Source organism: Abramis brama, assembly GCF_963993115.1.
Source record: "Abramis brama genome assembly, chromosome: 23".
Lineage (NCBI taxonomy): Eukaryota > Metazoa > Chordata > Actinopteri > Cypriniformes > Leuciscidae > Abramis > Abramis brama.
Genome location: NC_139985.1, coordinates 11,747,968 through 11,769,723, shown reverse-complemented (window position 1 = coordinate 11,769,723; position 21,756 = coordinate 11,747,968). Strand labels below are relative to the sequence as shown.

Below are 21,756 nucleotides of genomic sequence, written 5' to 3'. Positions count from 1 at the left end.
CAAACTTTAAAAAAAAAAAAAAAAAGTAAAACATATTCATGGATGAAACATTCACAATATCTATAACATGAATTTAGAAAATAGCAAACACTTTGGTTCAATATCTCTTAGGCTGGCAGATAAATCTTGGAATTTACACTACCACTGTCAATGTTGATGACATTGAACCAGTCATATCACTAACACCAGTGAAAAATGAACCATTCTAAACTGATATAGCAGCTACTGTAATATGGTATTTTAGCAGAAACTGTTTACCAATTGTTTACCAAGGCACACTTGAACTTAATTGCATCTTAATTTCATAATCTCAATTGATGTATAAACCCAAGCAAATATCAAGAACAAAAGTTACACTTTGTGCAATTCTTTTGCGAATCAACTACTTAAAACCTACTTGGTTAGTCTCGTGTGGCGTTGATGAATGACCACCAGACATCAGTGTGGCCCCTTTTGAACCTTACACAAATATATGTCATTTCCGCTTGCAACCGTCCGCCATTTTGAACAGGCTGGGCTGGTATGTGGTACAGTCTCGAAGAGAAGAAAAAAAAAGTATTTTTTCTGCCCAGTGTTTGTATTGAATTTACACAACAGGCTATCCAAATCGTGAATTAAAGAACAAGTTCATAGGACCAATAGAAACTGCCCTGTAGTCTGTGTAAATCCAGTTGAGGACACATGGTGCGGATTCTCAGGATGAGTTGCCTAAATCCACCGGCGGCAGCAGCGGCGCGAAAGACTGCAGCATCTGCCCGGGCCGAATAAACCACAATCTGCCTCTGTCCTCTCACCCCAACCATTAATTTGGTCCGAAAGCGAAACTCTTGAAAGGAATTCGATGCGAGACGGTGAAGAAAAGCAGGTAATATGCCATTATAAACGTTTGTTTTTCTTTCTCTGGCATCAGTGCTTTTGTGTGGAGTTCAGTGTGCACATCAAACATCCCGTTGCTAAGCTAACGTGCTAATTGCATATGTGTGCATGCAGTAAGAATTGCCATGTTATCGCAAAAGTAAAAAAAAGAAATACAGAATTATTTATAAATTAGATACACTTTACTGGCATTGCAAAGTTTGTACATGCGGGTAAGGGCAACGCAAACGTAGTCTGTCAAAAGAAATGGGGTATTATTTTGCTGAGCCCATCAAAAGGCCTGCTGTGGCCTGTATTGTCTAGTGGAGTTGCATTCATAGGAGCAACTGGCCCAGTTGCAGGGCTGCATTTGCGGCATGCAATTTTATTAATTAGGTTTATTTTAAAGTGGTTTGTTTACATTCTCCAAAATCTACCAAACTCTTGACTGTATATAGGCACGTATGTTTGATTTGATTCATTTCCCATAACTGATGGAAAATTAACACCTGGTGAAATTATCTTTCATACTACTGTATATGCATTAAGATGCATAAAACAGTATACAAGCAGATACTAATACTTTAGTTGTTGTTGTTGTTCAAACAAAACATTAGCATCTATTCACAATGTTTTTTCTACATTCAAAAGTTTACATGATTGAATTGTTTACATGAATAGTACTTAAATCGTTACTTGACTCAAAGATGAAAATTCTGTCATCATTTACTCAGTCATTCCAAACCCTTAACTTTTGTTAAAAATATATGTTTTTGTTTTTTTCATGAAACCTGAGAGATTTCTGTTCCTCCATTGAAAGTAAATTCACTAAAAACTTTGAGCCTTCAAAAACACACATTAAATGGGGTAAAATAAGCTTAACTTTACTTGCTAAACTTATGAGAACAAATCTCACTGGTTCTTGTGGAAGCTAAAATGTGCTTGTGACACAGAACAAACCTCCTTGGTTCTTGGTGTCTCTTCAGAAGACTTGGTTTAAACTGCTTGATTCATGGATTACTTTTGCAATCTCTTTATGAACTTTTTGAAGTGTCACAGTTTTGCCATAATGGACTTTCAATGGAGGGGCTATAATCTCTCAGGTTTAATTAAAAATACCTTAATTTGTGTTTCGAAGATGAGCGAAAGCCTTAATGGTTTTGGAACGATATGAGAGTGAGTAGTTGATCAAATTTCCATTTTTAGGTGGACTATTCCTTTAAAATTGTTTGTCATGTACACTCTCATGAGGCTAACAAAAGCTGGGGCCAACATGTAGAAACAGAGATCACATGAACAGCAAAATACTACTAACTTTTGGAATAAGTTAATAGCTGACTGCAAATAGACTGTTTCTACAATGAAAATAGCAACTGAAAACCATTGCTTTTGCATTATGCTGCATCCATAACATAAAATGCATAACTAGTATATATGGGTTTGCACAACATAAATAAACATTGCTGACTGCATCTTTAATTATTGAGAGCTTAACTAATATTCTTCTTTCTTTTTTATACATAGAAGAGATGTTTCAGCTTCCAGTGAATAACCTCACTCGATTGAGGAAGGCCAGGAAAAAAGTCAAGAGACTTCTCAGTGACATCGGCCTTGACTACTGCAAAGAGCATGTGGAGGTGATTATTTTTTAATTTGCATATATGTTTCGCAGTCATATTGAACATCAAATTAAACACACACACACATCTGCTCTGTTAATGCATACACTTAAGACCTTCACTGATGGTATTTCCTGTCCATTTTCCTGTAGGACTACAAAGATGTTACCCCCAGTGATTCTCACATGAATCAATTTTACCTTGACATTTGTATGTGGGATTCATCCTGGACAAAGTCACAGGTATGTCAGCCACTGCAACAGAAGTCCTCTAAGCAAAAAATGTTTTCACATTACATAAACATTTTGTAATTCTGCTTTGTCTCTAAAATGTTGCAGGACTACAGAACAAAGCAGTTTTGCTGCTCAGATTGCCCGTTTGCCTCCAAGTATTTCTCTGCCTACAAAAACCACTTCCGCAATGTTCACAGAGAAGACTTCGAGAGCAGAATCCTTCTTAACTGCTCATATTGCACATACAGTGGGAACAAGAGGACTTTGGAAACTCATGTCAGGCTCTTCCATATGCCTCACAATATGGTACGCCAGGGTGCTGCTGTCTCTCACGGCGCTCCAGTAGCGGTTAGGGACAGTATGCGGGTAGACAAGCCCTTGCTAGGCGATCGAAAGGAGCTCCCAGTGTACTACTGCAAGAAGTGCACCTATCGAGATAGACTGTACAATGTGGTGCGCAGGCATATCTACAGGGAACACTTCCAGCATGTGACCACACCTTACTTGGGAAAAAACTCAGAGAAGCAAGAAAACAGTGTAGAGACCCCTGGCAACAGTCATGGAATTCACTGCAAGAGCTGCCACTTTACGCCTCGTTCTTATGAAGCACTGGTGCAGCACGTGATTGAGTTCCATGAGCGCATTGGCCATCAAGTTACCGCTATGATCGGGCACACCAATGTCATAGTGCCGAGGCCCCAGGCCAACCTAATCCAAAGGGGTGTTGCGATCACTCCTGGTGTGCGTCCTCAGACACCTCAAATTAATCGCTTCAGTATGCCTAAAATGGTAGGGTTACCTGTCGGCAACCATTTCAAGCAAAGCCTTGCAGGCAACTCCATGCCTGGTCAACCAGTGCGCGTTACACTACCTGATAAAGCTTTTGTGTCTGGTGTGGTCTCCCAGTCACATGCAGGAAAACAACTTAGTAGCTTTGGAGTCCATGGTGCTGCACACTTTAATGCACATTCAGCTTCTTTCTCCCCCTCACTGAAGAGCCTACCTCTCTCTTCATCAGTGCATGCTGCTACTGCCACATTGACGTCACTGCAGGCCAAGAAAGCTGCAGCCAATGCTCTGAACACCTCACAAACACAAAAGTGGAAGATTTGCACCATCTGCAATGAACTTTTCCCTGAAGGCACATATAGTGCTCACTTTGAAAAGGAACACCAGGCGGAGAAGGTGAGGGCGATGGCTAAATACATCATGAAGATCCACAATTTTACTAGCAAGTGTCTGTACTGTAATCGTTACCTACCCAGCGACTCTTTGTTGAACCATATGCTAGTGCATGGGCTATCATGCCCGCAATGTCATTCCACATTTCACGAAGTTGAGAAAATTGTAGCACACAAGCGGCTGGCTCACCCTAACGAGCCAGGGATTCCGCCAACTGGTTCTCCTCTCACATTTGATCTCACGCTTCAACAAGGAAGTCCCAAAAATGTTCAGCTTATTGTAACCACCTACAACATGAAGGAGAACCCCGAAGCCTCTTCAGCTGCCAATCAACAGCCACAAAACAGCACCATGGCCAAGCCTGCAAAGATGCCTGCAAAGCAGCCAGATACCCAAAGTGATTCTGTGGTCCGAAACATGTCCCAGTCTTCGGTGTCGCAAAAGAAAGAAGTTGGTAAAACTCTCTGCCCGCTATGCTTCACTATTCTCAAAGGTCCCATCTCGGACGCCCTAGCCCATCATTTACGGGATCGTCATCAGGTACTCCAAACGCTGCACCCTGTAGAGAAGAAGCTAACCTACAAGTGCATCCACTGCCTGGGAGTGTACACTAGCAACATGACGGCTTCCACCATCACGCTCCATTTGGTGCACTGCCGAGGTGTTTGCCAGACCCCCAAAGGCACCAAACCCATCACGTGCGGACTGCGTTCACCTGGAGCCGGGGCTCTCAAACGTGAGTTAGTTACCCCGGATCCATCTGACCCCAAGAGAAGAAAGATGGTAGACCAGTCTAGGTATTACCCTACAGTCTTTGTTGAGAAGCCAGGAGAGCCGGTCGTGCTGGCCTTAGATCCGAAAGGCCATGGTGACGAGTCCTACGAAGCACGGAAAGCTTTCCTTTCAGCGTATTTCAATCGGCATCCCTACCCTTCCCAACGAGAGATCGAGAAACTTGCTGCAAGCCTCTGGTTGTGGAAGTCAGATGTCGCGAGCCATTTTGCCAATCATCGGCGCTCATGTGACCGAGACTTAGTAACCCGCAAACCTGTTGTGTTACTAGGCTTTAACATGCGGGCAGTGAGCCAGCTTAAGCATGACATGAGCTTTGACGCCAACTGTCTGTTTAAAGTCAACGACGATGAAAAAAGCGGATTCTCAAGGACCTCAAAATTTAGGCTGAAGTCTCCAGTTGGTTTCTCTGCAGACTTAAAGGGGAAAAAGCAGCCATTAAACACTGGACAAAGTAGTCAAAGCAACTGTGCCTTCAAGCCATGCCCTGGATCATCCTCAGAACCTATTGCCATTGACTCTGACAGTGATTCAGAGCCAGAAGTGATGCTTACTGAAAATCTAAATCAACAAACTGCGGTGTTAAGGCCTTCGGTAGTTCAGTCCCACACAAAAGGGACATTGCTGCGAGAGCGCTTCCGTTGTGAAAGAGGTGTCAGGGGGAGCAGAAGTTCTCCCAGAGTTGGGCCAAAAAGTCTAGATGGCTCTGTTTCAGGTTCTAGTCCTGACGAAGCTACCTGGTCAGGCAGCATGTCTTCTGAAGAGACCCACTACAGACCAGCGGGGCGATTCGAAGTGAAAGGGAAGAAGGTTGGGTTGCTTGGTAGATGATGGCTTGTGGTGATGGTCCCCTTGCTCTCTAACTCTCCAGGCCCAGATTTGTAGGTCAGAGCTTTTACCTCACATTTGGGTGACAGTTTAACGTTATGATGTGAACCAATATGAGTTGTAACATGTAAAGCCGGAGGAGTTACACACTTTTACTGAAAGTACTGTTTACTCTTAAACAATTCTGCTGTCAAAGAGCGGAAAACTATTATACTGTATCCTTTTTTTCCCAACTGACCCTGTTGTCTTTGGAGTTTTTCTTTTTCTTTTTTTGTATACTGTTCTCTGTATTTAATCATACACTTGTTGGAATTGTAACAAAATTGATAGGTCTATTGTTTTTTCCTGATCAAATAAAAGGACCGTGTAATTTACAGTCAAGTGCCTTGAATGTTCTTTTTTGTTGTTATAAAATGTTGAATTCAATAGTATTACTAACAAAAAGCAGGAATTCCCATTTGAGTCAAATCTGATTTCGAATCCTTTCAGTAGGACCTGTTTTGTCATGTACATTTTAGTTCATTTACTTAGTTTTAATAATATTGTAATAGGCAGACCACTATTTCAGTGCAAAGTGAAGCAGGTGCTGGAATATTTATTTGAACTCTTTGAGCATTTGGTTGTGCTAAATGTTACCTACTGGAATCACTCAATAAAGGTAACTTCCGATTATTACACATTAGTATTATCTCAACAAATAAACAACATCTTTCCTTTTTATAGACATTTTTTAATTCTTGCCAATCAACTTAACAGTTGACATCTATCTTGACTATTGTATTGACACCACACTGCCCTTAGAGGTCACTGTCTATTAGATCACTGTCATTCAATAATACAGATTTTAATTTACATGACACATTCATGGCAGCTGCATTTTGCCAATTCAGCAGTTCTAAAACCTGTCGTTGGTCATGTTAGCTTGACTAATGTCAGTGGGGAAAAAACAGTGTAGTCTTTGCACAGACTCTTATTACATCATTAGTGTGATTTATTTTTGCTAAATTTGTGCCATTTCATTCATAAAGGGTATAGATTTGAATGTATTGGGTGTCTGTATGTTGCAAGTTTGTGCTCTGAAAATGTGGAAAATGCACTGATTCAGTAGACCTTTGATATAAGGTTTAGTAGTGGACATGTATCATATGTGGTTCGTATTAGCAAGTTTGTGAGGGAGGGAAGAGAGACTGAGACAGAAGGACTGTAACGGATGTTGTTTTGAATTTGCTCTGCTGGTCCTGTGGTTGCTAATCTCTTGCAGTCATTTGTCACCATTTCCCCAATACATGGCTGGCCGTCCCAGCAGATAAACTCAGTGAGGACAAAACAGAAAAAATAGATACCCACCTGCCACTCAGAGTTTGCTTGTTCAACGTTTCAAACAGGGACAGACCATATATCTGTTAAGGTTGTCTTTTATTTATCAAGCCCTTGATATTGTGCATAGATGTTTTCAGGATCTAAAGCTGTAGTCACTGTGTCATTATAAAAGGCTGAGATAAGACAGATTTATTATTTTTTAGAATATACGAATATGAGTAATGTTAATATTTAAGATTGAACTACTAGTTTATGTAAGCCTTTGCAAATTAAGCATTTTCTGAAACCATTTCTGAATGAGTCAGCTAGGTTTCAAAGTTGACATCCACAGATGTTCATGGTTCCACGTGAGATGTGATCTGTTCTTCACTTTAACACATGACTAATGATCAATCATGCAATGATTTGACCTCAGTATATGCAAGTATGCAAATAACTATGTATTTCTGGAATTGCTCCATCCTCCATGAGGTATACTAGTTTATTTTAAGGCCTTGCTGAGGAACAAAAATTGCAGGTGCTCGAGTTGCTTTTACATTTTTCCTATGAGTTTTAAAAAACCCAACTACTATGTTAAAGCCAAACCATTCAATGTGTATTAAATAAGTGTTTATTTAAATTTAAGAGATGCTTTAAGCATTTGTAGTCTTGTAATTTGGAAGCTGATACAAGAACAGTAAATTATTTCTGGTGATGCTGCAGAGGTGGGTCACCTTAGTCTAAACTAAACTGTCCCAACACCTTGCAAAAGGGAGCTATAGATAACATCTGAGTAAATTACTTTTTGAGTTTTTGTATATGTGGTCACAGAACACATGGGTCAAAGGTCAATGTCAACGGATGTAGTATGTCTGTGAATGTATTCATACTAAACACCTGCATACCTACAGAACATTTGAATTCACTATACTATGACAGTATGTGTGTCAGACCAATTGTTTTTCAGCATATATCTATTTTGCCAGCATCTGGGCCACACAACCTGCAGTTGCGTTGTGTACACAGATATAACAGTTTTTCCGTGTGAGCTAAATTTAGGACCTGGCACAAGTGGAAGCTTGGTTAAATGTTTTGTCGCTCTCCGCCAACTTTATGGAAAGTGTTTCATTTGCATGTTCATGCTCCAAAAGCAGATCAATTGTTAAAGCCTCTCCAGAGTGGATGAATGGACAATGACACTATTATTGCATAGCTGGAGTGACATGAAGTCCAAATAGTGAGCTTCAAACCACAAGGTCTAAAACAGTTTGCGAAATTTAAATACCGTCACCACACTGAAAGTGCTCACCTTTGAAAGTCGCACAAATGTATAAAATTACACACATCATTTAATTTGATTTCCTTATAAGGAACTGAACAAATTTATAAATCATAGAGGTTTGTGTGCATATACATACATTTTCAGTACCTTTTTAGGAAAGAAAACAAAATTGTGCACGTTTTACATATTTCTGTAAATTGCATTTGTCTTTGACCCACAGAACTGATCTTTTTTTTGTTGTTTAAAAATTATTTTAATAATAAAAGTGATGGTAAGGTAGTGGTAAGTGGATCACATTTCTGGTTTGGTGTCAGTGAGGGGTTACTTGAGCCTTACTGGTGGTGTTATCCACCTTATTTTGCAATGCACAATCAATTTTCCATTAATGTGCTAGACTTCTGATTCATTAGCCATTAAGGTAAATAGTTAGAAGAATAACAAAGTACAGTAAAACTACTTGCGCTACAAACCAGTGTGTTTATGATGACAACAATGAATGAAAATTATATGATAACAAATACCAGTTTGCAATTTCAAGCAGCATAACACACTGTTTTTGTACTGCTAAAATAACAAAGCAGATGCCACTGGAAGATACAAATGGCTGTTGGATGCAAGATAAAAAAACATTGTTATACCTCAAAACATTTAATTAAAAGACATTTATTGAATGTCTCAAAATAAATCATAATAGTATGATTATAGCACATAAAATAAGGCCTAAAATCATAAATATTTACATATGTCATTATATAGGTGAGAGTTTCAGCTACCAAGTTTTTCTGTTCCAATATTCAGACTACATAACTGCTTCAAAATCATGTGATGCGTTTATGCAAGAAGTGTGTTTACTATATCTACAACGTAATGTACATGCCTCACGGTCCAACGGACATTTCCTTCACACAAGTGTGGGCATCATGCCAGAGTTTGGGTGGTGGCTGTAGGACAAAGTGGGAGAGGAGTGCAAGGTGGAAGGGGGCAGTAGATGAGGGGTGTGGCTATAAGACAGGAGCGGTCCTGGGTTCAGAGAGTAGGGTCCTACATGCTCATCAGGAGGTACGATGTGAGACATGTCAGGGTAAACCTCTGACACTGTGCCCTTTTTGCCCTTCTTGTTTCTGTTAGACACCTTGCGATTCCGTGTCTGTATGCCATCCTTCTTCATAGTTAAGGGCCTGTTGACCTGCAAAAAGGCACAACAGAGATATTAAATTTTGCAGTTACTCATTTGTCCTTCTGGTAAATATAGTATAAATGTGTATACTCACATTGTGCAGTTTAAAATAGAGGCCGCAGGCGTTGCACACAGGCTCGCCGCTGGCATTGCGTCTCCATAGTGTCGTAGTGCTTGTGTGGCAGTTGGCACACTGCGTTCCAGCGCGTTTGCTGACAATCTGACAAACAAGCAAAATTTATTGTCAAAAAGTTGATATAATCACCACATAATGAATGATTTCATTAATATATAACCCTAACTATAACTATAAACCTAGTTACATACAGTACACGCATGTAAAATGGAATATACTACATACCACAATATAGCAAATCTTAAATGCTTGATTGTTATATCATAAAACTATATTATGCATGCCCATATTAAAAGTTGGATATATAGTACATCCAATTTTACCTGCGTACATATAGTAGAGTACACTCACGGTAAGCAATATATACTATATAGCAAATCTCAAATGCTTGATTGCTTGTGTTATAGCAAGATGTAATCTACTACTATGCAAAATGAGACTATAAGCCATGAATTTTTTAAGGTATTATAAGTATTAACTGCTTTGAACCAGTGTGAATTGTGAAAAGTGCTACATAAATAAATTTGACTTGACTTGATAAAAACACAAACTATCTATAAATATATATTTTTTTATTATTTTACATACCAGCCTCTTTTTTGGTCTGATGAGGGGTCTGTTCTGGCCATTCATCTTATGGTACAGTCCGCAAGCATTACAGAGGTAGTGGCCTGTCCCATCTCGACGCCACAGAGGGGTGGCAGTGGCACCACAATTTACACATTCACGAGCCTCTGCCAAATTCAAAAGTAATTAATATTCAGAATCATGCAGGATTTTAACTTTCTCAATCATTTCTAGAGGAAATTGACTTACCTGGTGGCGAAAGTCTCATCTTGTTGCGAAGTTTGGGTGAGTATGACGAAGGGCTCATCCAGGGTCCAGCACTAGAATAGAGTGCTGCTGAACTATAGTCCTGTGACGTGGTCATGTACGATCCGTATGGACTAAGCATGTGTGGAGAAGGACCATACACACCTCCAGCGGCTGAACTCAGATTGAGGAAGCTGCTTCCCCCTCCACCCATGGGACTCAGGCGCTCGGCTTTTAGGACTTCCTGGAGCCTGGGACTTTCCTTCCCATCATGACTCGGGGAAGGGAATCCCTCTTTGGGGGATGTGAAAGATGAGGTTGCACTGTTCGGGTAGATGGATGTTGTGGTGTGAGGGTGGAGAGGTGTCTTTGTGAATGGGCTGCTTGCCCAGACAGTGGATGTGGGGTTATAGGAAGAGTTTAGAGAGTGGCCTACAGAGTTGTCCAGCCACTGGATGTTTCCCAGAAGAGATGGAGAGGAGTAGACTTGGCGAACTATTTCAATGGAATAAAAAAGTAACACATTTTGACTATAATGTACCTCAATATTGATCGTTTTGAAGGATGTGTCAACTGTTTTTGTCTAAGCAGTGACAATGGGGTTCAAAACAACATTGGACACCTCTGACTTTCATTATATGATTAAAACATTGTGTTTAAGAGAAATTCATACAAGTTTGAAAAAACATAACGGTGAGTAAATAATATTTCATTTTTGTGTGAACTATTGTTTTATGGGGGTGTGGAAACCAGTGAAACAATGGTTGCATGTCTTCAAACAACTCCTAGTGATCTCTTATAATTGCAATACCATTCGGTGATGCATAAATGGCACATTTCACTTGAACTACAGCAGTGAGGATCTCACCTGGACTGTGTCTGTAAGACGACGAGGCTCGACTCTGGACACTAGAGGAATAATAAGATGGGAGTAAGTCAGCCTCAGAGCTGGAGTAGAAGGGCTCATCATCTTCACCGGGTGGCAGTAAACCAGGCTCTGTAGTGTAGTTTGCTAATGGGTCGGGACTGATCAGGCTGGGGGACACCCAACGAGACTGCTCAGATGAGTTCTCCATCTTACAAGTGGGAGAAATAATGTTCAGACAATCGTTTTGAAAGAATTATAAATAATTAATCAATTCTAAAGTTAAAATACTTTTTCACAATCCTTATAGCTGAGCAACTGCCATCAAGATGAATGGGAATGCTAACAGATTGCCTGACAAGGTAATCTAGACCTTGGTCCATATAGAATCATTTTTTTTAGGTATCTAGACAGTATGGCCTGTCACACTTCCCTTTAAAAGGTCCTCATTTGACTGTGGCAAAAAGTCAGCACTAAAAATACAGCATGTCTGAATTTCTCACAGGCATTCATAACTGTTAGCATTAGCTCACATCAACGTTCAATCCCTTAGGGGAATTGACTATTAAAAGATTAACAGAAAGACCATATATTGTCTTTGAAAAACAGAATAATGGTCGAGCAAGATCAATATTGATTAAATATCTGTCCTGAAAAATAGTCTTGAAGCATCATTTTAAAAAAAAATGTTAATAAATAATTTTTTTCTTTTTATTCTTTTTACAGCTAGTTAACGTCGAACAAAATTTGCGGGAACAGATCTGTAGGCCTATATTGCTGTGTAAAAGAATTCGATTAGGCTACTAGATAATAATTGTACTCAACTACAAACAGACATTATAATTTCACAAAACAATTTGTTAAATTGAACTAAATATGATTGGATATATGGACATAATTAACATAAATATTGGAACATATTTTCTTGTAATTTCCGTCAGTCAGTCATGTTATCACGTTAAACAGAAAAACCGTCAATCTTGAGTGATTATGAATAGTATCGCATATTCTCCTGATAACTGTTTTATCATTATCAGTCTAAATGATTGCACACACTGGCCTATCAGACAAAATTCAGCCCATTTGATGTGTAGCCTATATCCTGTATTAGCATGCGGTGCGATCAATGGGAAATTATTGAACGAATCTTGAATCAAAGCGTGAACGACTTATTTTACACAAATATATTTAAATTTAGAACTATTAATATATTTAATATATATATGTAATATATTAATATACCGTTAATATATGTATTAGACTATATCTCTTTGTAGGCCTATGTTAATAGGCTATAAATCAGTTACAAACACAGGCAGTAAAACATTCCGAATTATATTTTTTGTTTAAATTGGAATTTGGATAATAGTAACAATAATTACAATTCAAGTTGAATAAAATGAGGGAAAAATTACATTTGACTAATAATTAACACCACTTTTTGGCTCATTATTGTTGCAAGCTCTTAAATAAAAAAAGCAATACATTTTTAAAATGTGCTGGTTTAATAGCAAATAATAATTCATATAAAGAATTATCATACAAGTTTACGTTTATAAAAAAATATTGCAAACAGCACACATTTATTTATTGGTTTATATGTTCACTGATTTATTAAATTGGCTTATTTTGAAGTCTAGACTGTAATGTCAGAACCAATAGGCCTATATCACATATTTAGCAAATATTAAAGATGTATTAAGAAAAAACTCTCTTCCATATCTAAACACAAAATAATTTTGTGAGTAACGTTGAGACACTTTCACTAGTACTGTACAGAAGAACTTACCTGCAAGTGATGTATTGAGTATCTTTGTTTATCAGGTGAGTAGATTCACACCACTGCACAGATCATGGAGGACAGCTCGAGAGTCTACTGGTTCTCTGCTCACTTGCTTATCTTCTTCAGCCTTTAGGAACTAGCAACTTCATTTAAAATTGTAGGGCACCAATGGGTGGGGTTGGGGTACTTTTTTGGACACTCCTACCATACGGCCATGCTTAGAGTTTTGAATATTCTATGGCAGATCTCCGGCTGACACAGCAACTAAGTATAGATCACTTTAACAATGGTGGTTTGTATCAAATATTCTTGACCATTATGATTGTGAATGTGCTATAGGACATGATTTTGAACACAAAATTGTTTACTATTCAGATATCACACTCAAACGTAAATCAGTTATTGAGCTTTTTGGTTGACCAGAACAGAAACAATGCTAAATTATACCAGTTATTCTATGCGTTCTCACAAACCAGAGGTTATATAAAAAGGCTTGGTGTATAAATAAAGATAAAGAGGGAAATCTAACAGCTCACTGACTGAGAAAATCCCACAGAGAATATGAGAAACCTTAGTTTACAACAACCATAAACGTATCGTACATATGATTCAAGCAAAGCAATGATAAAGGAACGCTGATGCGTAAAAAAATAATCATAGAGCAGCAAGTATGCCATGGTACATACACAATAAATTCAGGAATTAAAACGGCACAAAGAAGTAACAAAGACCAGTCCAAATGGAAACGGTGACTGTGAACAAAGCAAATGAAAATGCAAAAGCACTTTTCCCTGGTGCAGCTCAGCAAAGAACAGTAATGCAAATAAACTCAAATGCTGCAATCATGGGCAGAGATATGGACGCAGCATGGCCTGCCTGAGCACAGGACTTAGACTGTCACTGTCATTTGACAGTCAAAACACCTTCAACTTCCCTCCACCATTGTGCATTTATAATTTTCAGGGAAACTGGGATGAGATCCAGAGAAGCAAATCCTTAAACAAGGGCCAGGTTATTGATTTACATAAGGACCTATTTTAGAACTTGAACATGCATATAGGCTAATATATTGTTACATTAGGATATAGTTAAACCAAAATTTCATTTACTTTCCCTCCTGTCATTCCAAACCTGTAAAACTTTCTTCAGTGGAACACAAAAGGAGATGTTTGCCATTTAATGAAAGTGGATGGTGACTAGGGGGCTGTCAAGCTACAAAACACACACAAGAACAAGATAAAGCATTGTAAAAGTATAGACCATACGACTTGTGCACTATAGTCAGTTTCCTGAAGCCATATGATAGTTTTGTGCGAGCAACAGGCCCAAATTTAAAATCATAACTTTTTCAAATTTAGCTTATTTAGCTTTCTTGACATCCATGGTCCCCATTCACTTTCATTCAGTGGAAAAGTCTTGTTGAGTATTCTGCTATAAAAAGATATGATAAATTATATGAGTGAACTATCATTTAAATTTTCTGTCCTAAACATATTTAAAGTTACAAGATAAGTCAAGATCAGTTTTGTAAAGATGTAAAACTATAGATATAAATGTATTTATTTATTATGTTTTTTTTTTCTTTTCTTTTTTTCATTTGTATAATTTAAAATACTTGTATATTACTGTAAGCGGATCCCCTCACAAAAGACTGCCAAATATAAAGAACACTCTGAAGACCAGAGAGGTGGGGGGGGGCAGCATTGAGGGATGTGGCTGGTGGCTGTGTGTGTGTGTGCTGGCTGCTGAACTGTGATAAGAGGTTATCAAGATTGGAGTGAGAGGCTGGGGAATCGTAAGACTAGCCATGACACTAAATGAACAAATTCACAGGAACAGTGACACCCTACAATGGTAGTAAGACAACATTCTCTTTTACACACACACACACACACACACACACGAGAGAGAGAGAGAGAGAGAGAGAGAGAGAGAGAGCATACACGTTTACTTAGCAGTCAAAATGAGGACTTACTTCAGTTGTGTAGTATTTTTATTTGAAGCTAATTATGATGACATATTTAAATATATACCGAGGCCAAATCAGCGAACATGTTTCTCATTTTTACACAAACACACACGCACATAAATGTTTGGTTCTCATGTTTTATGCAGACATCGCATAGACATAATGATTTTTTATAAACTCAATCCGCTAACCCTAAACATACCTCTAAACCCATCACAGAAAACTTTCAGAATTTTTACATTTCAAAAAACATCATTTTGATGTATAAGCTGTTTTAAGGACCAAAAAGATTTGTTATTCCCGTAACGTAGGGTATACACACAAACACACATGCATATGTATGTATATTACATATATAGCCTACTTACAGTTAATATACGTATATTTAAAAAGTATAAATAGAAAAATGTTCTACACACACTTATTGTTGTTGAAAACAGTTGAGTTGATTAATATTTTTGTGTCAAACAGAAAACAGAAAGTTCAAAAGAACAGCATTTATCTGAAATAGAAATCTTTTGGAACATAACAAATATCTTTACTGTCAGTTTTAATCAATTTAAAGTGTCCTTGCTGAATAAAATAAAATAAAAAACCCTCCCAAACTTTTGAACATACACATATAAATTATAAAAAGAGAGAGAAAGAGAGATAGAGACCTATATTGTATTTTATTTCAAAATATTGCATTGGTCTCTCCATTACTCAAAAGAAATGAACTCAGTACAACTATATGCATGCAACATATGCAATGTGTTTGCTATCCAGGGTTTTGTTTAAGGGGCACAGTGAGTGAAAACAGTACATATGCTAGCAGTTCTTTTAGTATAATGATAACCATTCCTGAAACCAGGAAGTCCTTAGATCCAGATCATCCAGGTGCCAAATACACAATGCCCATGTGGATCCAAAAAGATGTTTCAGTTGGTGAGTGACACAAGACCTCTGCGGGAACTGTTCCTGGTCAGGGTGGTGCGGGGGCCAGAGCAGAAAGGCCGAAGGGTTGGGGGCAGTTGTGGGTTCTTGGGGCAGCGCACCAGTTCCAAGGAAAGAAACTTCCATGAAAGCAGGCTCTTATCTCTGCCTCACACAGCCAGCTGAGCAGCTCCGTGTCATGAGGGTATACAACTAGGAGGACCGCCTCTCTCTCTCTCTCTGCCCCGATGGATTATTTCTTATTTATTTCCAAAGTTAGAATAAATTTCTTTCAGATCATCCACAAAAGGAAGTGTTATTGTCAACAATTATCTTCATTCCCAAATAATTACATCTCTCATCCTCAAGACTCAAAAATCATTTCTAGTCAAAAGTCTTATCCCAAAGATAAGTCTGAGTGAGAGAACACAGAATGTTCTTGTCTATGGGTTGCAGACTGTAAGAGGATATATCGCACTGAAATAATTTCCAGTCTGTCCCTCCTCCTCCTCACCACTGCATCCACAACATATAAACAATAAAGCTATTCACTCATGTCGTCAATTTGTAGGCTAACACGGAAGACCGTTCGCCATCGGTTCCCTGGGGAATTTATCATTTGTTTTTAGAAAAGTAACAAGAAAGTAACTAATGGTTGTCAGATTCTTCAAGCATATAAACTCACATCCTTGTGGCAGTTGCAGTTCTTATGTAGTAGCCTATGTTATAAGATATAATTTATAAGAACTAAAAGATTGTGAAAAATTAATAAAATTTTAAAAATCTGTTTTTTAAACTTCAGCATCATTACTCCAGTCTTCAGTGTCATATGATCCTTCAGAAATCATTCTAATATGCTGATTTGCTGCTCTAGAAACATTTCTTATTACTATCAATGTTTTGCTGCTTAATATTTTTATGTAAACCATGATGTAGTTTGTTTAGAACAGAAAGTCCAAAAGAATAGCATTTATTTGAAATTGAAATCTTTTGTAACCTCTTCTACTGTAAGTCTTTACGGTCACTTTTGATCAATTTACCGTATCCTTGGCGAATAAAAGTACACTTTCAATTGTCTCAAAATTCACATTTGAGCGTATAACTTATGTTGTAGAACAAAATGTGAAAGTATTTATATAAAATTCATAGAAAGAGCAATGCATGACAAGTTAGAGGTGACTTTTAAAGAAGAGGATGTGTACCTGACCTCAAAGCCACAGCTCCCATAAGTAATAGTGTGACTCAAAGGTAGCAGCTAAGTTTGTCTGTGTTTTGTGAGGTAAGTTAGTCAAAACCACGTTTCAGTTGAGGAGAACTGGTCTCAATATTCACTGTTACAACCGGTTACAATTTACAGTTTTGCCCTCCACACCCTTAACTGACACAGAGCAAGACACCTCCCATGCGAGGACCTCTGACATAGCGGGTTCTGCCAAGTGTTTGCCTCTATCTTTTGTACTTTGAAAGCAAAATTAATTATGAAAAGCTACGCTTACAAAGCAGTACTGTGGCGGTACCATGGTACAGTATAAATGGTAGGCCTATTGCATGGTTACACCATGGTACTTTGATATAGGCCTACTATAGGCTACTGAATTATTATCAAATGTATGGTATTGTGTGGAACTCCAAGTTATTTCAAAGATTAGTGTAGATTACATCAAAAATCTGCAAAAGCTGACCAGACCAAGACAGTTGTTCCTTAACAGTCACAGATTTAAAACAAAACAGGTGTACAATATGAGAGAATTTTTGTTTACTTGTTTTACCTGTATCTGAGTTCGACCAAGCAAAAGACGAACAATTTTACAGTATGTCTAATAATAATGTTGAAGTCTTCTGAGGTAATTTTCACTACAATCGTTACGATGCTTGATGGCGCCAGTTCACATTTGAACACGGTAAAATCCGAGAGACATGACATGAAGCTATAGCGCCGGTTGACCAATCAAAATCAAGTATTGAAGAGCGCGGATATTAATCTTTATTAGTGTTCATTTCTACATTTACTAATTAATTTTTAATGCATTTTTATTTCATGTCATATTCGAAGAACGAATATAGCCTATTAACAACAAACGATAATAGGGTAAGATGCGGGAAAACGCCCATGACAACAATGTGCATTTAGCTACTTTCAAATTGTAACATTTTTAGATTCGGCTAGGTTTAGCATGTGCAGGATGAAGGATGATGATGCATTAGCCAATGAGATATTATGGTAAATATTTTTTTTTTATATATATATATTTGCAATTTCTTGTAGCACAAAATATAAAACTATTCAAAGAGGAAATCTTACCCCACTTCTTGGGTAAGCTTTTACAAATTGTATAAAATACTTTAGATATTGTTATTCAAATGTATATATAGGGCCTATATTAAAGTGTCATTAATGTAAAAGACTAAATCAACTATTTTATTTAAAACTAGGCCTAGGCCTACTATATATAGTTCTAGGCTATATAAACTCCACAAATCTACAAATCTCATGAACAAATAGGCTACACAAAAAACTCTTGATACTCAACATAATATCATAGATCAGTGTCACTAATTTACAACTTACCAATTAAATAAATGCTGTACAAATTGTGCATTGTTCATTTATGAGACCAATGCATTAGATGATGCATAAATAAACTTTCCAAACCTCTGTCACTTTTGGCCTACTAAAAAATTAACAGCAATGTTATTATGTTGTAAAATACTATCATGAAAAACTGTCCAGGAAGAGCACAACATCATACATTTTTGTTAGCCTACACCACCTGTTTAGTTTAGCAAGGCGTTTGTTTACCTTACACTGCTAAAGTGGTTAACCATTACCTATTTTGCCATGTTTTCTTATGGATCAGTGATATGAACAGGACACACACACTACAGTCTGAAATGCAACAAGGAGAAGTGTTGACTGAGATGAGTTCCTTCATGACCTCCTTTCATTGAAGACAGCTTTAGTTATTTTTATCATGACTGAGTGGAGCACACCACACTTGAAACTGATTCTTATCGGAAACTCTGGGTGAGTGTCTGTCTTAGAAAGTAATGATGGTATCTAAAGCATGCATGTGAAGCACATAAATGAATAACAGCTTTCCAGCTTCCTATTAGTGAATTTTTTTTGCAAGAACAAAGATCAAAGGTTTGGTATCATTGTGATGTTTTTATGTTTCTGATGTGATACTTTTATTCACCAAGTTTGCATTATATTGATAAAAACAATATTGTAAATACATTTGATTTATATTTTTAAAGATTACATAAAGATTTCTAAGACATGAGTAATGGCTGCTTATAATGTTTTAAAAATATATGGAAAAATCAGTTATTAATTTACAATAGTAAATTTTAAAAATGCATTTCAAGATGTTTTAGTGATTCCAAACTTTTGAATACCAGTGTATGTGCGACCCAAAAACAAAAGCCTATATACTGTTACACAAAAACAAGGAAGTACAGAAAGTAACTAAAAGAAGTGACTCTCTAAACATGAAAAAACCTCAACAGCTGCTTGCGTTTCTAAAAAGTTTGTCATTTACAGAGGCAGCTGATTCTGTAACTCAAGGTCAATGCACTAAATGCATTGTAGTAAATAGTATAATTTACCAGTTAATTCTCTGGTCGGTTAGTTGTCCCTATTTCTTTTTGTCTGAACAGAGTGGGAAAATCTTCATTTATGACCCGGTTTGTTGACCATCGCTTTACTAAATTGTATCGTGCCACAATTGGGGTAGATTTCCTTGCTAAAGAAGTCACTATTGATAAAAGATCAGTGATTCTTCAGGTGAGATACATTTACATGAATTTATGTTAAACCCACAAGATTTAAAAGATAAAAGAAAATCCTTCACTGCATGTCATACACAGGATCCACAGATAGCTTTCATTACAATAACACAGGTTACATCTCAACTGATTGAACAGGGCTCTACAAACTATGCCATGCAATACTCAGCTGTTTTTGCACCAGATCTGGGACACTGCAGGTACAGAGAGGTTTCATTCCCTGGGTACCGCACTGTATCGTGGAGCTCACTGCTGCCTCCTAGTGTTTGATGTTACCTCGTCCGTCTCCTTCGATGCACTGGACGTCTGGAAGAAAGAGTTCCTGGTGCAGGCATGTCCTTCTGACCCCACTGCCTTCCCTTTCATAGTGCTCGGCAATAAAATTGACTTGGATCATCGTGAGGTTAGCCAACTCTATTGCATTATGAGCTATAGATCTAGGCCTGGTTTCACAGACAAGGTTTATATTAAACCAGGATTTAGTTAAAACAGGTCATTGTGCCTTAGAAAAAAAGCAAAACGTTTGCACCTTGAGACAAAACAGTGGCACTGACATATTTTAAGATATCTCAGTGCAAGTTGCTTTCAGTTAAAACACCTCAAACATACAATTTAGTTTGGGACTAGGCTTAAGCTTTGTCTGTAAAACCAGGCAATAAATGTATTACATTACTTTTAACTGATAGCAGGATTTGATTGACAGGTGTCCCCAAACAAAGCCCAGCAGTGGTGCAGTGAAATCGGAGCTGAATATTTTGAATCTAGTGCCAAGGAAGACATTGGCGTGGACACGACCTTTCACAGTGCCGCACGAGCTGCCCTGCAGTATGTGAGTTCAGTCATTTTGTATAACCAAGACTAAATCAGTATTTTAACAAATATTCCCCCGGTTTCACAGACAAGGCATAAACCAGTCCCAGACTAAAATGCATGTTTGAGCTGTTTTAACTGAACGCAACTTGCACTGACAGATCTTAAACACAGTGCCATTGTTTTGTCTTGAGATGCACACAAGTAATGTTTTTTTCTAAGGCACGCTTAAATGTCCTAACTGAACTAAGGCCTAATCCTGGCTTAATCTAAGCTTGTCTGTGAAACCAGGCCATTGAATTTAGTTTTTGATCAGACACTAGCCAGTCCTAACTGAATATTTAATACTCAGCTTGACCAAAAAAGCAGCAGTATTAGGTTACAGTTGTTTGTGCCACACTCTCTACAGCTCAAAAGCCACCATGTGGAGAATGGAGAAGACATCCAGATTATACAGAAACAACAGGATAAGAAGCCAAATAAAAAATGCTATTGTTGAAGCAAGGACAATCTCTTGTGTTCTGTGTTTAAGTCAACATGAAATCAAAAGAGTTATTTTTTTATGGAATATTGCATTATTTATTATAATTTATCCGTGCACATCATTTTTGCCGTTCATGAAGCTGGATGTACGGTTATATATTCACCCGGATACAAGACACAAAGGGAAAAAAAGACCATTGCAACTTCGGTTTCATGCCGACTTTAAGGCCCATTTACAAGGAAGATATCCATTATGATTCCTATAAATTTTTAATAATCGTTCTAATACTATGAGAACAGTGAAGTCCACACCACAGCTATAACAATAACAACAAAGAGCAACGTTGTTGGAATCACTTTTGGAGCTTTTCTTGTTCCAGCTGATGAATAAGTAATTGCGTTCTGGCAGAATTAATCATGTTGTGAATGCGCTCCTTTCACCACATTAAAACATGGATAATAAACTAAAGCAACATTTTTTACAATAAAATGTAACACAAAAACGTCACTTTTTAAAAATGTTTTAATGTTTGTTCAACGTTTAATTATATAAAATGTGTCAAAAAATAAAATAAAAATTCTAGTCAACTAAAATGCTGTTTTAATGTACTAAAATTACCATCTTAGTCAATGTAAAATTTACTAAAAATGAATAACAATGAAATGGATAAGATTTATCAAGAAAAAAAAAAATAAACTTCTTGATGCATGTGTGAAAGACTTTTTTTCTAGAAAAATAAAACCTCTTGAACTACTTCATATGAATACTATACTGGGATATCATTCCTTTATTTCAGAAGAAATATCTCCATGTCAAATGCAATCGGGTTAACCGCCTTATCTATTCAGCTATCCGAAGGGCGTTTCATAAAAAATAGCTACTCAAATTCACATTTCTGGAAGACACTGGGGATGAAATGAACTCC

General features: G+C 37.5%; 3 protein-coding genes across 7 annotated transcripts; 2 read left to right on the top strand and 1 right to left on the bottom strand.

Annotated features, from left to right (window-relative positions):
- The first annotated feature begins 505 nt into the window (after nucleotides 1-505).
- On the top strand, nucleotides 506-5,885 carry adnpa (activity-dependent neuroprotector homeobox a). Its single transcript, XM_084100665.1, has 4 exons — nucleotides 506-865; nucleotides 2,380-2,492; nucleotides 2,627-2,716; nucleotides 2,813-5,885. Exons 2-4 carry the CDS (start codon nucleotides 2,385-2,387, stop codon nucleotides 5,510-5,512), a joined length of 2,898 nt encoding a protein of 965 aa, XP_083956791.1. The 5' UTR covers nucleotides 506-865; nucleotides 2,380-2,384; the 3' UTR covers nucleotides 5,513-5,885.
- A 2,662-nt stretch (nucleotides 5,886-8,547) lies between these two features.
- Nucleotides 8,548-12,988, bottom strand: gata1a (GATA binding protein 1a). Its single transcript, XM_084100666.1, has 6 exons — nucleotides 12,871-12,988; nucleotides 11,085-11,292; nucleotides 10,220-10,711; nucleotides 9,992-10,137; nucleotides 9,362-9,487; nucleotides 8,548-9,276 (listed from the first exon to the last, which is right to left on the bottom strand). The coding sequence occupies exons 2-6, from the start codon at nucleotides 11,290-11,292 to the stop codon at nucleotides 8,992-8,994; spliced, it is 1,257 nt and encodes a 418-aa protein (XP_083956792.1). The 5' UTR covers nucleotides 12,871-12,988; the 3' UTR covers nucleotides 8,548-8,991.
- Nucleotides 12,989-18,589: 5,601 nt separating this feature from the next.
- On the top strand, nucleotides 18,590-21,729 carry LOC311074708 (ras-related protein Rab-7a). Of its 5 annotated transcripts, none has more exons than XM_084101556.1 (5): nucleotides 18,590-18,773; nucleotides 19,409-19,535; nucleotides 19,722-19,940; nucleotides 20,241-20,366; nucleotides 20,757-21,543. In XM_084101556.1, the coding sequence occupies exons 1-5, from the start codon at nucleotides 18,721-18,723 to the stop codon at nucleotides 20,844-20,846; spliced, it is 615 nt and encodes a 204-aa protein (XP_083957682.1). In that variant the 5' UTR covers nucleotides 18,590-18,720; the 3' UTR covers nucleotides 20,847-21,543. The 5 variants fall into 5 exon arrangements, with proteins under 5 accessions (XP_083957682.1, XP_083957680.1, XP_083957679.1 ...); XM_084101554.1 differs by having other exon boundaries at nucleotides 18,607-18,773; nucleotides 20,241-20,362; nucleotides 20,757-21,729; XM_084101553.1 differs by having other exon boundaries at nucleotides 18,607-18,773; nucleotides 19,707-19,940; nucleotides 20,241-20,362; nucleotides 20,757-21,729.
- The last annotated feature ends 27 nt before the right edge of the window (nucleotides 21,730-21,756 follow it).